The sequence below is a fragment of the Durotheca rogersii genome, assembly GCF_024521655.1.
Source record: "Durotheca rogersii strain YMJ 92031201 chromosome Unknown GGS23scaffold_16, whole genome shotgun sequence".
Taxonomy (NCBI): domain Eukaryota; kingdom Fungi; phylum Ascomycota; class Sordariomycetes; order Xylariales; family Xylariaceae; genus Durotheca; species Durotheca rogersii.
In genome coordinates, this window is record NW_026251247.1 from 690,924 (window position 1) to 708,504 (window position 17,581).

Below are 17,581 nucleotides of genomic sequence, written 5' to 3' on the forward strand. Positions count from 1 at the left end.
TACAGGTACCTAAGGTAGGCATGTGCCTATTTGAGTGGATGCATTTCCCCATGTTGTAGTGGGTTCCTGCCTCCTATATCTGAATATACCTACCTCTATAACGTAGCTGTATAGGTACCTCCAGTATACCTGCAGGTATGCGCACCTATAAGACCATCATCCACCGCCCCTCCTCGAATATCCCACGCAAACCTCGATGACGACGACGACGACGACGACAGAGTCCTGCGTCCTGTTCTATTCCCCAATCCTGTCCCCCGATGTCTCTCGTTGCCGCCACGGCTACTGCGCTCGCTCACCTCGCTCGGGAACCACGCCTATCAGCTCTCCTTTCGCTGCCCGCTATGCGTCCAGAAGTCCTACCCGGAATACAGGATCGGTCTCGCCAGCATACCTACTTACCTGGGAACCCGCCTAGATCGCTGCGTCCCCTACTCTGACTAGTTGCGGCCGCATAAGGGACGAGCAGATCAAGCGCCCACCAGTCCCGGCTCGCGAGAGGCCCGTCCGTCTCCCTGTCGGGCTGCATACGTATAGGCAGATCACGCAATGTGTGCCCTGCCAGACCCCCTTTCCCCTCTAAGCCTCCGGTGAAACCGCACGGGCGGCTAAGCGAAACGGGCTCTGTGGCCGCATCCTCGTGGTGCGAGAGTAGGCTCGCTCTCTCACTACTCTATTCTCGCTAATGCGGACATCCGGGGAAGGGGAGGGGGGGGGGGGTTCGTGGCGCGCGCTGGGGGACCGGATGCCGTGGAAAGCCAACAACTCACCCATCCCCCGATAGTCGGGGCCTATACGTGCCTCCTCTAGTATCCGTACGCCTTGATGCTTAGGTAGTTAGACTTCTCCGTTACTAGGTCCGCCCATTTCCCGGCTCCTATATTATAATGATCACATCGTATGGCGGCCACAGCCTTCGGGCCCCATACCCGGTTCCGGTCTCGGTCCCGCTCCATGAGCCCGGTCTTATCCTCCTACTCTAACCTATGATAAGTTTCATCTCATTGTTCTCGAAGCCTATGGTAGTTATCGCCATTGCCCTTATTGCATCGAGAAACCGGCGATTCCCCTCCACATCATACTGTCAAGTCTCTAGCCCCCCCCCCCTCTCTTCCTATATCTACGCTTCCACATGAGTAGGCGATGTCTATTTATACCCTGTGCTGCAGCGGATCGCAAGGTGCCGCCGGCTCGAGCTGTTATAGGGTTACGGTAGCGCCAAATAAGGATGGGGGGCGGGTAGTATGCAAGTATGGAAACAGCCCCCCCTTCGGGACCTAGGCCTTCTCCGTTCACATAGTCTCCTAGCCAGTCAGCCTGCTTCCGAAGACGGCCAAGCAGTAAGGATGAACAAAGTACGCCAGTAAGATAGGGGGTTAGTTGAGATATAGCCCAGAGATTGGCTGTTCTTACCCAGTACCGCGCCTCTCCCACACTTACTCTGCCAGCGATATCCTCTCTCTTCTCGCCCTCCCTCTCTTCTGCGGCAGTTGGCCCGCCCCCAATCAGCTCGCGCTCACGCACGCGTCTGGAGCGGCTAGCCATCGCCGGTGCGAGCGACCAACCCGCCGTAAGGGGAGAGGGGGCCGGTTATCCCCCCCCCTTTCTGAAGACAGATTCCAAGGACTAGAGAGCATAGAGCGTTGGGGTGCCTGTAATTGTCGTGGGACACATAGCTCTAGAGAAAAAGAAACGACCTTATATTAGTCGTGTAGTTACGGCGTTATATAGATAAGGGCCACAAAAAAGGGGGGAGGGGTGGGGGATGGGGTATTCTACCTACTTACATGAGCCGCGTCATTAATATCCCTAGACAGATTCATCGACGCCGTTAACTGCCCCCGAGCTCTAACCACCCATAGCCCCACCCAGTCTCTAGTGCCAACAACCCCCATCGGTGGCTACACCGGTTGGGGGCTGCCGTCGACGGGGAACTAGGATCCCGCTTTACCGCTAGGCTGGCTTGCCTATCTATCTATCTATCTATAGGCGCGCCCCGTCCTCCACTACGAGCGCAGTGCCCCCCCAGCGCTTAGGTTTCCGCGCCCCTATACGCGCCCCCCTCTATCTCCACCCGTGGGATTTCGGTTCCCGCCGGCGCATCCTAGCCTTGCCGGCGGTCGAGCCGCTGGCCTCCCGCCTCGAAGCGCGCCCGAAGATAGGGGGCGGGGGCATCGTGATAGTAACAGTACCTACCAAATAATAAAGGGGGTACAGCGTTCGGCAGGAGAGTATCGCCGCCGCAGCATTGAATCCCACTCCTCCCTTTCCCCCTTTACCCCTCTAGTACAGACGCCTATACGCGTACCTCCTAAAAGAACCATTCTCGGGGGTAAGGATCGCACGCCGAGAACGGCCATGGCGCAACAAGAAACTAAATAGGTTTGGGGGGTTATCCCTACGCGCTCAGCAAGGCAGACGAATTTGAGATCCGGGGTAGCAAGGGACTACGCAGTACTCGCGCACGCAGATAGCCGATATTTTGTTTATGTATAGACGGGGAGATAATGATTAACTTGGTCTAGATCGTTCGTTCTCTGCGGCGGGGCGGGTGATGACGATGGGTCGGCCGGACCGCCGCGTACCCCTTTGGAGGAAGAGGATTTACGATCTCGCGCATTGCTAGTCCCGTAGACATCCCGTAGCCCTTTCTCCGGTTCCCACTCCCTTCTCCTCTCCTTCTTCGCCTTGCCTTGCGCTGCCACCGCAAACCCCGTCGCCTCTCCTTCCGTCATAGCTTGCCGGCCGACCTCTGGTCCACCGCCGTCCGCAGCAGGGATATGACCTCGGCCGGGTCCTTGGCGCCGAACACGGCGCTGCCGGCTACGATGACGTTGGCGCCCGCGTCGGCCGCCTGGTCGATCGTGCCCGGGCCCAGGCCCCCGTCCACCTCGATGTTGAGGTCCGGGTACTTCTCCCGCAGCGCCTGCACCTTGGGCAGCTCCGACGCCATAAACTTCTGCCCGCCGAACCCAGGTTCCACCGTCATGATCAAGACCATCTATCATCCACACCAGTGAGTCGAGGATGCTCAGAAAAGGCAACCAGTGCATCGCGGGGTTCTAAAAATAGAATAAAAAGGGGGGTTAGAGAGAGAAGAGGAGACGTACATCCGGCCGCTCATTGGGATTGGGGTTTTCGAGAATCTCCGTCAAGACCTCGACCCCGGTGGCGGGTTTCAGCGCGATGCCGGCCAGTAGGCCATTGTCGTGTATGTAGCGTATCAGCTCCTTGGGACTTGTGCGGGCGTCCGTCTTGGCCTCGGGGCTCTCGGCCGCGCTCGAGAAGGCGGCCTCGTAATGGAAGCAGTACAAGTCGCAGCCCGCCTTCTTGAACTCCTTCACCCACTTCTTCGGCTATTCTCACTCAAAGCCCGTGAGTTAGCACTTGGTTTCTTAGGCCCATCACTTCCCCCTCTCTCCTCTCTCCTCCTTTACACAGATTTTCCCCTTTTCTTTCCTTTGGGGAGTATTATTCGCCACCTTTTCGACGTCGAGAAGAGGCATATCGAAGAGAAGGGAGTGGCGGGATATGGGTAAAAGGGGGCGCGGATGAATCCTCTTTTGTATCTCTACCCCTATTCCCTCCTCTCGCGGCAGCGCATACACATACCTCGGCGATCATCATATGGCAGTCGAACGTCCCGCGCCCGTACTTCGCGTCGGGTCTGTCGACGTGCGGCCGGATCTTGGCTACCACCGGCGCGCCGAAGGTGATGTTGGGTACGAAGTGGCCGTCCCTAGCAAATCACGCAGACGCTCCTCGCGTTAGTCTACCGTACCGCGTAAACCGGGACAGAAGAAAAAAGGGGCAGACGGGGCAGCGTTCGTATCATCATCTCCCTCGACCTCCCCCCCCCCCTCTTTGCCTCTGCTTATTCGTCCACCGCAAACGCGCTCTCTTCCGTGCAAGCAGGCTCGCTGGGGGACGGCCGGTAGGTAGCAGGCTTGCGCGGGCAAAGCAGGTAAGCGAAGCGGTCGGGGTGGCATCCAACACACATACATGATATCTACGTGAAGCCAGTCGGCACCCTGGTCCATGGTCCTCGCGCAGTCGGCGCCCAGCTGGGCGAAGTCTGCCGACAAGATCGACGGTGCTATTATCGCCTTCGGCGCCATGGTCTCTGTCCGTCCTGTCGCCCTGTGGGAAGGGGGGGGGGAGGGGGGAAGCGAGCGGGGGCCGCGTGTGATAGGTATGTCCGCGGATTGCCGGGTACCGCTCGCGTAAGGTTGGAAATGCGGTCGTTCGCGCGAATCAAGAGAGGCCTACTGTGCGCAGACCGATGATCCCGAATGGCGAGGTTGCGTCCGAGTAGATTAACAGCGAGACGAGTGAGACGTCAGGTAGGTAGATAGGTGGACGGATGAGACGTACGCCAGGTACGGGGTGCAGCAACACGTCGATACAGGCCGAGGAAAATGTGATTTATGTTGGATGGCGGGACGGGCGGCCCGGGCGAGAGATAGCGGTGGAGTTACCAGACACGTACTATACTGTACTGTACTCTACTTTACTGCACTGTACGTAATGTGTGGTACAGCGGGATGTGCCCTTAGACACCTTAATATGCTCCTAATACCTGTCACGAATGATGTACCCACCTAAGTATATCTTGACGTGTAATTACACACCGTAATGAATGTGGTGTATTCGGGATACGGTATATGGTAGGTCTAGGTAAGTGTGTATTAGCGAGAGCAGGGGGTTGCCACCCCTCCATACTCCATCCTTATCGCCTTATCGCTTCCTCCTTGCTATTCCCTGGATTCCCTGTTTCCCCATCACTATAACATTCAGCGCAGATAATCCCTACTTATTCCTTGCTTCTATGCGAGGCATCATACCCCGTGGATCTGCCATGGGTAGTTAAGAATACCTATATTTTGAGTAGATAGGTAGGTGTAGCCTTCTACCTCTAGGTGTCCTGCCCGCAAGAATTCCCTACATCCCGGTCCAAAACCCCCGTCCCACCTCTTCCCAGTCCCCCACCTCTTTTTGATAAGGTATCCCGGCCCTGGCAAACAAAGCATCGGATTTGAGGCTTTACTCCTCTACGGCCTCCGTCCCGCCAGCCGCTTCGTCCTCTCCCTCTTCGTCGAAGCTGCCGGCGGGCACCTCGTATAGGCGGAGAATCGACTTGTTAGGGTCCTTGACCAGCACGAACTTACCGTCCTCGCGCTTCAGACACATATCCGCGATCGTGCGCACGATACCCCAGCCGTTAGATAGCGACAAGTTCATCTGGTTGGCGAAATCCTTAGGCTTCCAGCCGATCACGCCCAAGATCACGTGCTTATCGTTTGACTTGGGGCTAGCTCGAGAAACAAAACTAGAGAGGCGTACGCAGGTTAGCCAATGCACAACAGGGTACGCGCGGAACGAGACGTGAGAGCTGGGTAATAGTGAAGTGAAAAAGAAAAGTAGGCAGCCAGTACTAACCCAAGCTTCATCACGTCGGCCTTGGACAAGATGCTCTGCACCGTCCACCGGGCGAGCTTAACGCTGTTGTTCTTCATCTCCGTCGCCACGACCGCACCGCGCTGGCTGACTAGCTTAGCTCTCCAGTCCAAGGCACCGCCGCTACCTTGTGCCTTGCTGTCAAACTCGTTAAGCGCCTTAACGGTCACGAACTGGTCCTCTCCGTTGATAGCGTTCTTCTGCACAGCGTCTAGTTCGGTTCGCACGATGAGATACATCGGATCCTCTTCGCTCGTTGACAGATCGAATCGGCGGTACTTGTAAGCCTTGCTAGCCGGCGGCTCCGTCTCCTCTGAGGCGTTGTAGAACGGGTTCTCGTGATTCATGTCGACCTTATGGGCCTCGGATTCTAGGACGACCTGGTTTGCGAAATTGTGGTTGATGTAAGTGGCCTCTTCCGCGAGGGCGCCGGGTTGGTTGATGCTATCCTTGTTGCCGTCCGACGCCTCCATGGGCGCGTCCGCGGCGTTCTCGTTCACCGTCACCATGTCAAGCGCAGCATTATCGCGCTTGTCGAGGAAGATCTTGTTGCCTTGTCGGACGATCACGAGATCCCATGGGTAGACGGAGCGGGTGGAGCACATGAGCATCGAGAGAATGTTGTCGGTGGCGAAGATGGTAGCCTCATCCTTATCCGCCAGTTCCTGGATAACGGGGTCTGACGAGGTCGTGACATTGTAGGCGGCACGGTCGAGGGGGACCAGCTTCCGCTCGGCTGCCTTGACAGGCTGCTTGTCGAAGGATCGATCGTAGTAGTAGAGGAAGCCGTAACTGTCGATATCCTCACCGTCGTCGGCATCGAGGTTCAACTTGGACAGCCTGTTGAAATCGATTTCTTCCAATAGTTGCCAGTCGGATTTGATGTTGATCGACGCATCGCGGTTTCTGGCCGGCTTATCGTAGTCCTTCCACCCAAAGCGGCGGCCACGAGGCGCGTTCGAACGCCCGCCGCGGTTGTCATACCCGTAACCCGACTGGCCACCACGGCCAGAGCGCTGGGGTTGGGACCGGCCGCCTCTCGCGTCGCCACGGGAGCCCCGCTGTCCGCGACCACGAGTGAAGACGGCCCCTCGGCCATATCGTGTCTTGGTGGTCTCTCGGCTGACGACGGAGAACGTATTCTCGTCTTCGGCAACAGGGGCGGCAAAGAGCTGAGCGCTACCGGCGCCGTAAATCTGCTGATCTATAGCGAGATCCGTATCAGTATCGGAAGTCGACAGCCTATCCGGAACTCTATCATACCTCTATAGTTGCGGTTGTACTGCTGGCGACCACCGCGGCCGTCTCTGCCATCTTTCCCGTCGGCGGTCCAATCTGCCATACGGCCCAGCTTGTCGCCTTTCGAGAAGGGCGCGTACGGGACGCCGTTTAGAGTCGTATCGGTTACTGGGGGGGGACCCCATCCGTCGCCTTCGGGCAGGGCCGCGATGAGGTCGGCCAGAGAAGTGGACGCCATATCGGGCGGCGAAGGCGTTGGGTTCTCTGGACTGCACGCTGTATTTGTATTCGCCGGAGATCTTGGGCTTTGTTGCTCTTTTCTAGGTTTCCTTGCCTTAGTAGGTCGCTGAGGCAAGATTTTGTCTATAGCGAATATTTTTTTGCCAGAAAATCAGAAACCTTTTGGTGGGGTGTGGGGCCATTGACAACGGCGGGGTGTCATGGGAAAGTCCGAAGGGGGGTGCGCATAAATACATAGGTTTATGCACATTGTAATACCGTGAATTTACACCCATGTATGCATATATTGAGGGATTAGGTACCTAGGTACCTACGGTAGGGTGGATGTTGCCTCTAGGTAGGGCACACCTCGTAGCCGGCAGATACGAGCACCTAACCAGCATTTGTGCCCCTTTCCTTGCCCGTCTATATATCCCCTATATCCGTCTCTAGGGTCATTGCTACTCCTAGATACGTAGAATTCATACCCATACTAGTCGTCTTTATAGGTAAACTTCGCCGTTGGAGACTCGAAACCGTCGGCGAAGGGCAAAAAACCACGTGGTAGCGGGTTATTTCGACCTGTCGACCCTCACGAAGTACGTGTGCGTCTCGTCGTGACCTGCTATGTTTTTCTACGGTTGTCATCGTGGCTCGATGTCGCACTGGGTACACGCATACCTCCCTATATAGTATAGATGATACATACACACACAGATATACGTGTAGATACTATACAGACAGCTTGTGAAGAAGTATCAACGCCGGAACCCTCACCCCCCACTGAGATCAGCCCGTCCACCTAGTACGCCATGCCCACCTCTGGATTCGGGGGGAATATGGCGTTGAGCGCATCCCTGACTTCGAATTCCTCCATCACGGCCCCAAATCTGGAGAATCGTCAGCATACATGCGCACGATCAGACGGGAAAGGGGGGGAAAGGAAAAAGCGACGCTCGTACCCGTAGCACCGGACCTTGCCCCTGAGGTCGTCGGTCAGCCTCTCAAAATCCTCCGTCCTCAGCTCCCCCAGGCGCGGGTGGGCGAGGATCATGCCCCAAGCCATAACCGGGGTGATCTCGCCGTCGAGGTCTAGCTTCTTGCTGAGATCCAGGAGCGTCGACAGGTCCGCCTTGGACAGCTCCCACGTGCCGCAGCTCGGTGGCAGCTGCTGGCTCCCTCCTACCCCTGCTCCTCCCCTTCCGCCTCCTCCTTGGCCCACACGGTTGTGCGCGTACCCGAACGGGATCTCGTCGCTTAGTTCGGGGAATGGCTCCGGCGGGCAGCAGGCCATGAGCGCGTGGCCGCACGCCTCGCCGCCCGCATCGCTCGCCCTCTCGAGCAGCCAGGGTATGTGATCCATGCAAGGTCTCTCGAGCCTATAACGTCGTCATCAGCGCCGCTGCGATTACATAACTGCACCACGTCCCTCGCGGGTAGGGCCCGTAAGTTTTCTCCACTCCCTCCTCTTCCGGGGTGCCAGCATCATCAATATCATCATCATTATCATCTGCGCAAGGGTGACACACATATATCCTTCACTGTGGGGGTGGCGATATGTACGCCTGCGAGGGGTTTTCGGGGTTCTCGTACGTTAAGACGAAATCTATCCCAGCCTGTTCGTAGTCCACGCGGCCCTGGGCGGGCTGGCGTGGCGGGTGTTGCTGCTGCCGGCTCACGCCCCGAGGAGCCTGCGGCGGGATGCCGACCCCCTGCGACGACGCCGATATGGGAGAGGGGGCGGAGATCGACGTTAGCGGCGTGAAGGCATTGTTGGACCCGGGTGCGTAGCTCCCGGACACGCTGCCGCTGGGGGTATATCCGGGGCTCGGGCCGCTAACGATGTCGTCCAGGCCGCCGGCCGAGCCGAGCGCTATGCCGTTCTGCTGCAGGAGATTCTTGAGCTGTCTGTTCTCTTCGGCAAGCTTTTCTTTGTCTTGCGAGATGTTGCTGTAGACCTCTTTCAACCGCAGCACCTCGTCCTCGAGCGCTTTTATGTACAATTCTTTGCGTTCGCGATGCGTCCTGCCGAGGGCCGATTAGCACGAACCATCTGCCGCCATTCCGTGGTTGCCGCTGTCGTGGTTACCTTTGCGCTTGGCGATTCAACTCTTGGCGACGTGTCAACGCCGGCTTGCTGTCGGGCTTCGGACCTCGCCGCTTCGGCGGGTTGCCGTCCCGGGTCGTCTTCTTTTCGTTCAGGGACTTGAGAAAATTGAGGTTAAGCGACGAGAGCGCGCCCTTGTCGGACGGGGCGCCGTGGGGCGACGAGGACGACGACATTGAAACGTGTTCGTACAGGGAGCCGAGGGGAGTCCTGTGGTCGGAAGGAGAGTAGCGTGTGGGCGGCGGCGAGTAGCTGCTGGCGAAGCCTGGGTCAGTCGTTCGACCATGGACCATCGCGGCGAACCACGGACGACGGAGCGTGCGCGGTGCGGGCGCTAGAAGGGGATAGGGGTGGCGAGATGGAATAGTGGACAGGCAATCGGACGGGAAAGGCTTCGTACTACGTAGTAGGTATATACCTACGAACAGGAGGGAGGGGTGAGAGGGTGTTACGTACCGAGAGGCAATATAAGAATGTCTGGATGACCCGGGACGAATCACGTTTTCCACGAACCTCTGAGGCTCTGGATGGTCGCGAGAGCCGGTGTTAATGCTCGGATGAAGCCCAGTGGTGGTTGGATGCGACGCTTTGGGATGACGGTCGCTATGCGAAGGCGTTGCTAAAGGGAGGGAGGTATGTAGTAGATACAAAGTGAGACAGGTTGCCGTGTGAATTCACGAGCGCAGGGTAGGAGGCCGCCGTTTTGGCTGAGGCGATGCGCTCTATAGCGATGGGCTGGCTGGCAAGTCTTTTTCTTTTCTTTTTTCTTTTCTTTCTTTTTTTTTTCCTTCATCTGCTTCCTCCTTCTCCAGCGAGGAAAAGGTACGCCCCACGATCGGCTTAGGCCAGTGAGGTTAGGGGATTCCTCACCCCTGTCGTTGTTCTCTCCCCCGCTTGGCTAACTGATCTCTTATACCTGATTTGGCAGCGGATTGGACCGGTCGTCAAGGGTACCCAAGGCACAGGGTTAGGTACATAGGTACCTCTCAACGCGTATGTTAGAAGTAGGTACATCGGGTACTCAGTACACACACAATACACCTGGTAGCTTATCTCCAGCACACTGGTATGCTATAGCGGGAGCTAAATAGCGAAGACTACCAAGTAGCGCTGTTAGGAATCGAACCTATCCTTCGTTAAGTAACCTACTGATCTGCTATAAGGGGTGCCTATACCTGCAGCTCGACCCTCTAGGCCCTTGGTTTTAGGTACCTAAGATGAGAGGTACCTCCTATCGTGGACGGAATCACACAGCGTATTACCTCCTTAGGAGGTACCTACATGTCGAAAGTCCGGGCTGATATACCCGCGCACATCTACCGGAGTACACCGCATTAAGGTACATCTCACTGCGGCTTGTCCTAAGAATTGGTACGACCGTCGGTGTGGTACGTCTAAGCCACCGGCTCGTTGACGCTCGTTGCCTCTCGGCTGGCAGAGCTGTAAAGGGCAGCCGGCGTCACCGCATGTGCTTAGAAATGAACTGAGGATATCCCCGGGTATGGCTAAACAATAATTGCACGAGAGGGGAAACACCCCCAAGTCCCATTGCTTCTTATTTCTCCTCTTCGTCTTCCCTCAAGCTAATTCAGTGGTTACTAGTACCTTGTAGGTGAGAGGCGCCATTTATTCGTCCGCCTATCTATTTATTTATCGATTTACCCATCGCGAATCTATATTGCGCGTCAAGTTTCGCTCGTGTACGTATGAACCGACAATCGCTTACTTACCTCTTAGCCATTCGTCGAACCGGGATATCCGCATGCGTTGGGTCGTCCCGAGTCGAAGAGTGCACCGGCAATGATACAATGCCATTGTACGAACCCGTACCTATAGGTATGCGATGATCCCCGCTTCAGTAGAGAGCGCCTCGCGGTCGGTCACGCATATCGAACCACGGTGCTAGCGGTGCATTTCCCATAGTGTATAGGCAGCGGAAGCGTCGGAGTAAAAGGCGGGAGCTCGTGTCTCTGGCCACGTACAAATATACTCATCGGGCCCCGCAGCATCGTGTCTTGACATCTCCTTGAAAGTGAGTGAGGGTTCAAGGGAGGCTCAAGCTATCTGTCCGCGCGAAAGGTTCCCTCCGGCCGTCCCGGGCCTGGTAAGCCAAATGTGTAAGTGTAAGCCATACCCGGAGGACAAGGGAATACCACCGATAAGGTAGAAGCTGGTAAGTAGGCCGGTAGATCCATTCCCTGTTTTAAGAGAGGTATGCATACTTACCCTGTATGAATGGACGGAAGCATATTGGAGAGAGTGTTATGTTATTATCCTTACAGTTGTAACCCCCTTCCATACTGACCATACTACACAGCACACACACGGGACGCATGTCTCACCTAACATCATACCTACCCTACTACTCATAAGGGTTATCCATTTTGTCCAGGAGGTACCTAGGTACCTAGGTAAGTACTGATGTATTTAGGTAATGTGTAAAGATGTGTACAGTCCATAAACAACAGATCACCAACTCCACCGCTGCTCATATCTTGTCGGGATCTAAACTCTCCTAATTAGGTTGTCGACGAGAATTTGGTTTGCGCAATATCGCGGTCTACTGTCGCCGTGCAGCGACTGCTTTTCAGCCGCCGCTTCGTCTGCAGAATCGCCGTGGGCGCCTACATATCTTGTCCGCGTCCAACACCACTTGTCCCGTAGAAGGCGGCGTCATCGCCGAGCAGATCTCCGGGTCGATCTCCGGGCACTGGGATTCGCGAGCATTCAATACGAGATAACCGCCGTTTCCCTCTCCTTCCATTCTCAGAGTCGCCGGCTACGACGTGATAACCTGCAGCTCTTCGAGCTTGGTCGAGGAGTGTGTCTTCGTCCCTCCAGGATACGCCAGTATACAAAACCGATCGGCGTTTTTCCTCCTTAGATTCCCGCGGGTTGACGTACTATAGAAGAGGTAGATCATGGGACTGTTGGGGTTTCTTCCCGCCAATCTAAGGGGGGTCGTGTTGGTAGCCCCCTGGATTCTTTATCTGGCGGTGTCCGATGTGGCGCTATCCCTCCTCCTACCCGTCAAGACGTTCGCCCCCGACTTCGTCTATCGCGCATCTTCACTCATCGCATCCTCCGTCTGGAAGTGGATCCAATATATCTTTGAGGGTTGCAATGGCGCCCACATCACCTTCTCAGGAGAGCGCCTACCGATGAGGGAGTCGGCTGTTGTCGTCTCGAATCACGTTACCTGGGCTGATTTTTACATGATCCAAGCCCTGGCCCTACGGTCGGACATGCTTGGACAGTGCCGATGGTTCGCGAAGATCCAGCTCCGCATGGTTCCCTTCCTCGGCTGGGGTCTGTGGGCGATGGGCATGCCAATGGTGACCAGGAACTGGATGCGTGACCAACGGGAGCTACAACGCGTCTTCGGCGGCATCGTGCGCAGGAAGTGGCCGACGTGTAAGTGCTGCATCCTTTGCCCAATAATAAGCACAAGCATCATCCGTAGCGCTACTAGCTGCACGTGGGGAGTCGTGTATCTGACACGGTTATGCACAGGGCTGATCAGTTTCAGCGAAGCTACACGATTCACACCCCAGAAGTATGAAGAGTCCAAGATCTGGTGTAGTCAGAATGGCCGCCCGCAGCCTTTGCATCTGCTATACCCCCGTACCAAGGGGTTCGTCGCTACCGTACAACATCTAAGAAAGGCACCTCACGTGAAGGCAGTTTACGACATTACCATCGCTTACCAACAGAAGGGTAGGTTTCACGTGGCACCGAGCATGTGGGAAACCTTGAAGCTGTCGGATCTCAGTGGCTCGGAGGGGTATAGATTCTACATTCATGTGCGACGCTTTCCTCTTGAGGAACTGCCCCACCTGGACGAAGAACTCGCAGCGTGGCTGGAACAGCGATGGATCGAGAAGGGGGAATGGTTGGATGAGGTGAAGGCCGCGTGTGCTGTGAGGTAGTCGGCATACTGTCTTGGGTTGTCGCACGAGGTTGACGGATGGTGATCTATGACGTCTAATAGGGGTTAAACAAAAGTGGGATGCTGATTCCGTGTACCTATAATACCTGCCTACAAGCCTATGCCTCGCGAGAACTCGGTGACCCGGGGAAAGCTCGCCGTTGCTAGGATTTCGACGGCGACTCAGAGCCTCCAGTTATATGTATCCTGCCCGGCCAACCAGTGCCGCCAACCTCGCTCGAAATAGGACATACCATAGGCCTCTAGCACCTCACCAGTATTCTCGTTGATTTAGGAATATGTTATCGGCATACCATTACTTGGTTCCGTATTCGCCACCAGAGGCTCGTAGGTTCCTTTCGTACCATTCGTTCCTATCGGTGTATTAGATTCCTCCATGAAAAGAATAAGATACAGAAAACCCACCGTCTTGATTTTCGGGACATGTCTGGGACCCATTCGATGCGCCGATACACAACGACCCGTTCGACAGTGGGGCCCCAGTTCCGGTGGCCTGGTTGATCGAAAGAGAACTGGCAAGATGTGGTCAGCTCGTGACCGGCATTTGGAACGGTATGCCCACCAGGAGCGATTATCCCGATGGGTGGAGTGGCTCATGTAGGTAGTTGTGATAAGGGGCGTGTACCGAGACATGAAGACAAGGACAGCCAACGCCTTCGCGCAACTCCCTTTAGGCAAATTCTCACGACGCTCTACGCTCCATCGGAGTTTTCCTCCTTGTTCCGGACCGCGAGCTCCCCTCAGCAGATATCTTGTCCACGTATTTCTGGTGTCCGTCATATTATGGTTGTTTGCCCATCCCTAGTTTCCTCCCCCGTTCGACAACAGCTCTAATGGCGGGCGAGGGATAATCTGCCTTTCTAGAAGCCATCCAGCTATTTTGGGCCGATGGGGGTGTCCATAGGGCCTGCCCCTAGGAGGATAAGTACAGTGTTGGCCACGGTTAAAGATATGGATGAAGATGTCCCGCCATGCCTCCGTATGGCGGTTTCGGCGTCGAGGTTTTACTTTGTCACGATCGACTACACGGCGATCTGACGGTCTCGATCATTCAAAGTGTAGTGGCTCCCCTGCGGATTCCTTGAATGAGATCAGCGTTGCTCGTAAAACACTATGTGAAGGTAGCATCTGCCCAGTAGGCCAAGGCATACTAACTCTACTTAGTGATGATTTTAAGAGGTTTTCGCTATCATTCTTTTCCGTCCGTTAGGATGAGCCTTGACACCAACCGAAAACCACCTAAAGAGGTACCGTGGTTCTGATTATATAACACCGTGCCCCCGATAGGTGTGATGTCATACCAGCGTACACCTAGGTACCTAAGTAGGTGAGTACCTGTAAGGCGCCTACCCGTAAGACAATTTAGTACCTAAGCTCTACAGTATATGTCGATACAGGCATGTGGAAAATCACGATCATGAGGAGGCTGGGGTCTGGTGGGCATTTTACTACCTACCTACGTAAGAGAACGACGGTGTGGAGGCAAGGAAATAACAGCAAAAAGCGCTTCCTGCCTCCTATTACGATCTAGGACAGGTCCTACAGTTGTGAACAGGTCGGGTATGAAACACCAGTACTAAACGACCAACGGTATGTACACGCAGCTTTCCTACCTACCTTAGGTACCGCCTGGGTAGGTACCTAGATGCAACAGCAGGGCCGATCCCTTCTCGCTGTATTATGTTTATGTGAATCTTAGCCATCCCTAGTCCTTATAGGTATATCATCTTTGTAGCCTCTCCAAGGCTACTATCCCTGAGTTGTCCCTGGTTCTAGTTAACTCGCTTGTCCGGGTTCGTCTTCAACATATCCCACGAGTTCGTGTAGGTATTTGGTATCCTCGTTGCGGTTACGGAGGGTGTTGGGGGTTCTTTCAATTACATAGTGAAGGCGTTGATATTCGTTGGGTTGACTTAACCAAGTTACCAACAATGTTTGTGGTGGAAGAGCGTACCATTTCCAATGGTACATAGTCGTCCGTAAGCCCGTGGAATATTCCACTGGTAGACAAAAGTAACCAAAGGCACTGGTCATCTCATTGAATAAATAAGTCCATACAGGCTCTACCTGTCTTTATAAGATGTGGTTCCTCCGAGTAACGAGGCACAGTGCCTACTGCAGATATCAGGTTGTGTAGTAACCAATGTGTTCGAGGGTGGGGTTTAATATAAAAATACCAAATAGAGCCGCACTTTAGTAAGGGACTCTGGGATGGATCTTGGCATTGCTCACCGACCGCTCGTTACGTCGTTTTATTGCGAGTCGGAGGGCGTTTTGCCTAAAAGCTTTGCCAACCTCTCGCGCCACGAGATGTTGCATATCGTCTTGCTATCCAAGGTGTGTTTCTTGGGACCTTTCCGCCCTAGTGACACCCAGCAACCGTGCCAACGTCCATGGGCATATTCAAGCAGGTCTAGACCGCCCCCTCCATCGCGATATGTCATCAAGTATACACACACTGCCGAGAGAAGGGCGAGCAACCCCGCACATATGAGAAATCAGAGTCAAAGTGTTTGATGGCCAAAGGTTTTAGAAGCTGGAGGCTAGAAGCTTGTTATTGTCCTCAAGCAGTGTTCTTTTCTCCCCGGCAGTGCAGCCTCGAGCTGTCCTAGACCGCTCGGCCCACGCGGCAGTCTACAATGGTATTGGGAGTCTGGGCGAGTTGGGTTACCGTGTCGAGAGAGCCTTCGATGATCGAGATAGTATATGTAGAATGCGGTCAAGGTGGTGCAGGGGAAGCAGCACCGATGTACGTACATATAAACCACCACCATAGATCGCGGAGTCAGTTACATTGCTACATAAGGTGATGGTCATGAGTGGTTGGGTGTATCCTTGGGAGGAGGTAGCGACGACAAGAAGCGCCATTGGGATTCGCTGGGGTAGCCCCCTGGCCGGTGGACACGCCTACTGCAGGCAGGCTTCAACCGTTGCATTAGCCAGCACGTAGACTTGGAGAATACATACATAGGCTTGGAGAAGGGTGATATGATGGTGGTGGGCAATGGAGCGACGGCCGTGACGAGGTGGTGGAATGGGTGCAGTTTCAGCAGCATTCAACATCACTCGATATTGCCGAGTCGTTCCACCTCTTCCTTATAGGTACATATGTTTTACGTGGTATACATACATTTGCATGTATGTGTGGTTAGGAGGTACATGCATCGCAAGAGCAGAAGACGATGGAATTTGCAGTGTATGCATGTACATAATCACTACCTCCTCAATAACAAACAAATAAGACCTATCGAATCATGATGCATTCGGGAGGGCGACCCGGAATGGTTGCAGGCTTAGGGGGAGGGAACTCATCGACTGGCACCCCAACGAGCGTTTCCTAATCCTAGCATGGTGCTGCACATCCCTCGCACACCTCCGAGAGACAACAAGTCCGATGTTAGCGCTGAAGCTTGGTCACGGAGAGGCATGTTTGCCAGGTTGGTCGATGTCCCAAGACAAGATGACTGCATGAATCGTGGTAACGAAAATGAAGATGTGAAGATGTGCGCACACATATGTACGCATCCATGCCAGCTGTTGACGTAGGGAACACCCTGCCCTCCGTCGTCTCCTGATGGATGAGGGTTTGCAGGCAGATATTCGTATATATATATATATATATATATATATACATACATACACGTGTGTGTGACTCCCCCCTCTAGTACACCTTGGGTCCTAGAATTCACGGATGGGGTTGGCTGTCTGCGCGGGATCACTCGGCCCCATGTTCATTGCTGCTCATTTGCTGACAGCATCAACCGGCAACAGGCTAGACATGCAGCCGGAGTGTGCTGGGTGCTCCGTTGCATGGAATACGGCTGACGCAGGGAGATCTGTTTGGGTAGTCTAAGAGGGTGGGTGCCCTGGACCGTCCGGGTTGCTTGGGTCATCATCGTTGAGGGTTGGTGGGTTGAGACTTTTACTACATACCTGTACCCAGGTAGGTATCTACTCTGGGAGGTAGGTAGAGTGCCTCTCTCTTCTAGTCTGGGCACTAATGTGGTAGGCGGACATCCATGGCAGACGTCCATCCTGTAGGAGGTATGTATAACGCACGCCTGGTATGCATCTAATGCAAGGCATGCACGGTAGCAGGTACCTGCTAGTGCATTTGCACGTCAGCCCTTACTGTGAGTGAGGACTTCGGGTAATCCTCTACCTATACGTTGGGTATCGTGTCGTTGGGACATTTCGAGGTCATCCTACTGGACACGAGGAGACGTGGAATGCGTACCGCAAAGTGCCGCAAAGTGTATGAGTAGTCGCGTTGGTAGCATTATTGGTATACACGCCACATATTACATTCTACTAACGGTGCCTACGTTTGATTGCGCTACGTGCATACCTCTATAACTATTAGGTACCTAGGTACCTAGGTAGTATGTATGTGCATTACGTATATGCGCAAGTTCCACCCGCCATGGAGGGGCAGAGAGGTGGGTTGGTTGTCTGATCACCTGATGGAGGGACAGAAGTGTCGCACTCCAAAATACGTCAATCCACACACACATATGTACATATGTGTGTATCTATAGGTACCTAAGGTACCTACCGTCAGGGTATAATGATGAACCCCTTCCCTTAATCCGGATGTACACCGTCCATCT

At 54.6% G+C, this 17,581-nt stretch overlaps 5 protein-coding genes across 5 annotated transcripts; 1 reads left to right on the forward strand and 4 right to left on the reverse strand.

Moving 5' to 3' along the window:
- Positions 1-695: 695 nt before the first annotated feature.
- Positions 696-1,742, reverse strand: GGS23DRAFT_575248 (uncharacterized protein). The gene has a single exon (XM_051516790.1). It carries the CDS (start codon positions 1,543-1,545, stop codon positions 1,093-1,095), a length of 453 nt encoding a protein of 150 aa, XP_051370569.1. The 5' UTR covers positions 1,546-1,742; the 3' UTR covers positions 696-1,092.
- A 450-nt stretch (positions 1,743-2,192) lies between these two features.
- On the reverse strand, positions 2,193-4,412 carry GGS23DRAFT_575253 (ribulose-phosphate 3-epimerase). The gene is made up of 4 exons (XM_051516791.1): positions 4,003-4,412; positions 3,613-3,739; positions 3,111-3,356; positions 2,193-3,001 (listed from the first exon to the last, which is right to left on the reverse strand). The coding sequence occupies exons 1-4, from the start codon at positions 4,116-4,118 to the stop codon at positions 2,732-2,734; spliced, it is 759 nt and encodes a 252-aa protein (XP_051370570.1). The 5' UTR covers positions 4,119-4,412; the 3' UTR covers positions 2,193-2,731.
- A 184-nt stretch (positions 4,413-4,596) lies between these two features.
- On the reverse strand, positions 4,597-7,103 carry GGS23DRAFT_575256 (eukaryotic translation initiation factor 3 subunit D). The gene is made up of 3 exons (XM_051516792.1): positions 6,721-7,103; positions 5,440-6,661; positions 4,597-5,329 (listed from the first exon to the last, which is right to left on the reverse strand). Exons 1-3 carry the CDS (start codon positions 6,932-6,934, stop codon positions 5,044-5,046), a joined length of 1,722 nt encoding a protein of 573 aa, XP_051370571.1. The 5' UTR covers positions 6,935-7,103; the 3' UTR covers positions 4,597-5,043.
- A 153-nt stretch (positions 7,104-7,256) lies between these two features.
- GGS23DRAFT_611468 (uncharacterized protein) lies at positions 7,257-9,315 on the reverse strand (the record flags this gene model as incomplete). The annotated part of the gene is made up of 4 exons (XM_051520410.1): positions 7,257-7,805; positions 7,878-8,294; positions 8,458-8,940; positions 9,005-9,315. 4 exons carry the CDS (start codon positions 9,313-9,315, stop codon positions 7,718-7,720), a joined length of 1,299 nt encoding a protein of 432 aa, XP_051370572.1. The 3' UTR covers positions 7,257-7,717.
- Positions 9,316-11,943: 2,628 nt separating this feature from the next.
- GGS23DRAFT_611472 (1-acyl-sn-glycerol-3-phosphate acyltransferase) lies at positions 11,944-13,100 on the forward strand (the record flags this gene model as incomplete). The annotated part of the gene is made up of 2 exons (XM_051520411.1): positions 11,944-12,436; positions 12,536-13,100. 2 exons carry the CDS (start codon positions 11,944-11,946, stop codon positions 12,949-12,951), a joined length of 909 nt encoding a protein of 302 aa, XP_051370573.1. The 3' UTR covers positions 12,952-13,100.
- Between the last annotated feature and the right edge of the window lie 4,481 nt (positions 13,101-17,581).

Excerpts from the sequence above, each read along its gene's own strand:
- GGS23DRAFT_575248 (XM_051516790.1), bottom strand. The coding sequence starts at position 1,545 with ATGGCTAGCCGCTCCAGACGCGTGCGTGAGCGCGAGCTGATTGGGGGC.
- GGS23DRAFT_575253 (XM_051516791.1), bottom strand. The coding sequence starts at position 4,118 with ATGGCGCCGAAGGCGATAATAGCACCGTCGATCTTGTCGGCAGACTTC. Across the intron at positions 3,740-4,002 it reads TGGCTTCACGTAGATATCAT|GGACGGCCACTTCGTACCCA; the intron begins GTATGTGTGTTG and ends GTGATTTGCTAG. Across the intron at positions 3,357-3,612 it reads GCCATATGATGATCGCCGAG|CCGAAGAAGTGGGTGAAGGA; the intron begins GTATGTGTATGC and ends GAGTGAGAATAG.
- GGS23DRAFT_575256 (XM_051516792.1), bottom strand. The coding sequence starts at position 6,934 with ATGGCGTCCACTTCTCTGGCCGACCTCATCGCGGCCCTGCCCGAAGGC. Across the intron at positions 6,662-6,720 it reads GTACAACCGCAACTATAGAG|ATCAGCAGATTTACGGCGCC; the intron begins GTATGATAGAGT and ends ATCTCGCTATAG. Across the intron at positions 5,330-5,439 it reads GCCGACGTGATGAAGCTTGG|TTTTGTTTCTCGAGCTAGCC; the intron begins GTTAGTACTGGC and ends ACGCCTCTCTAG.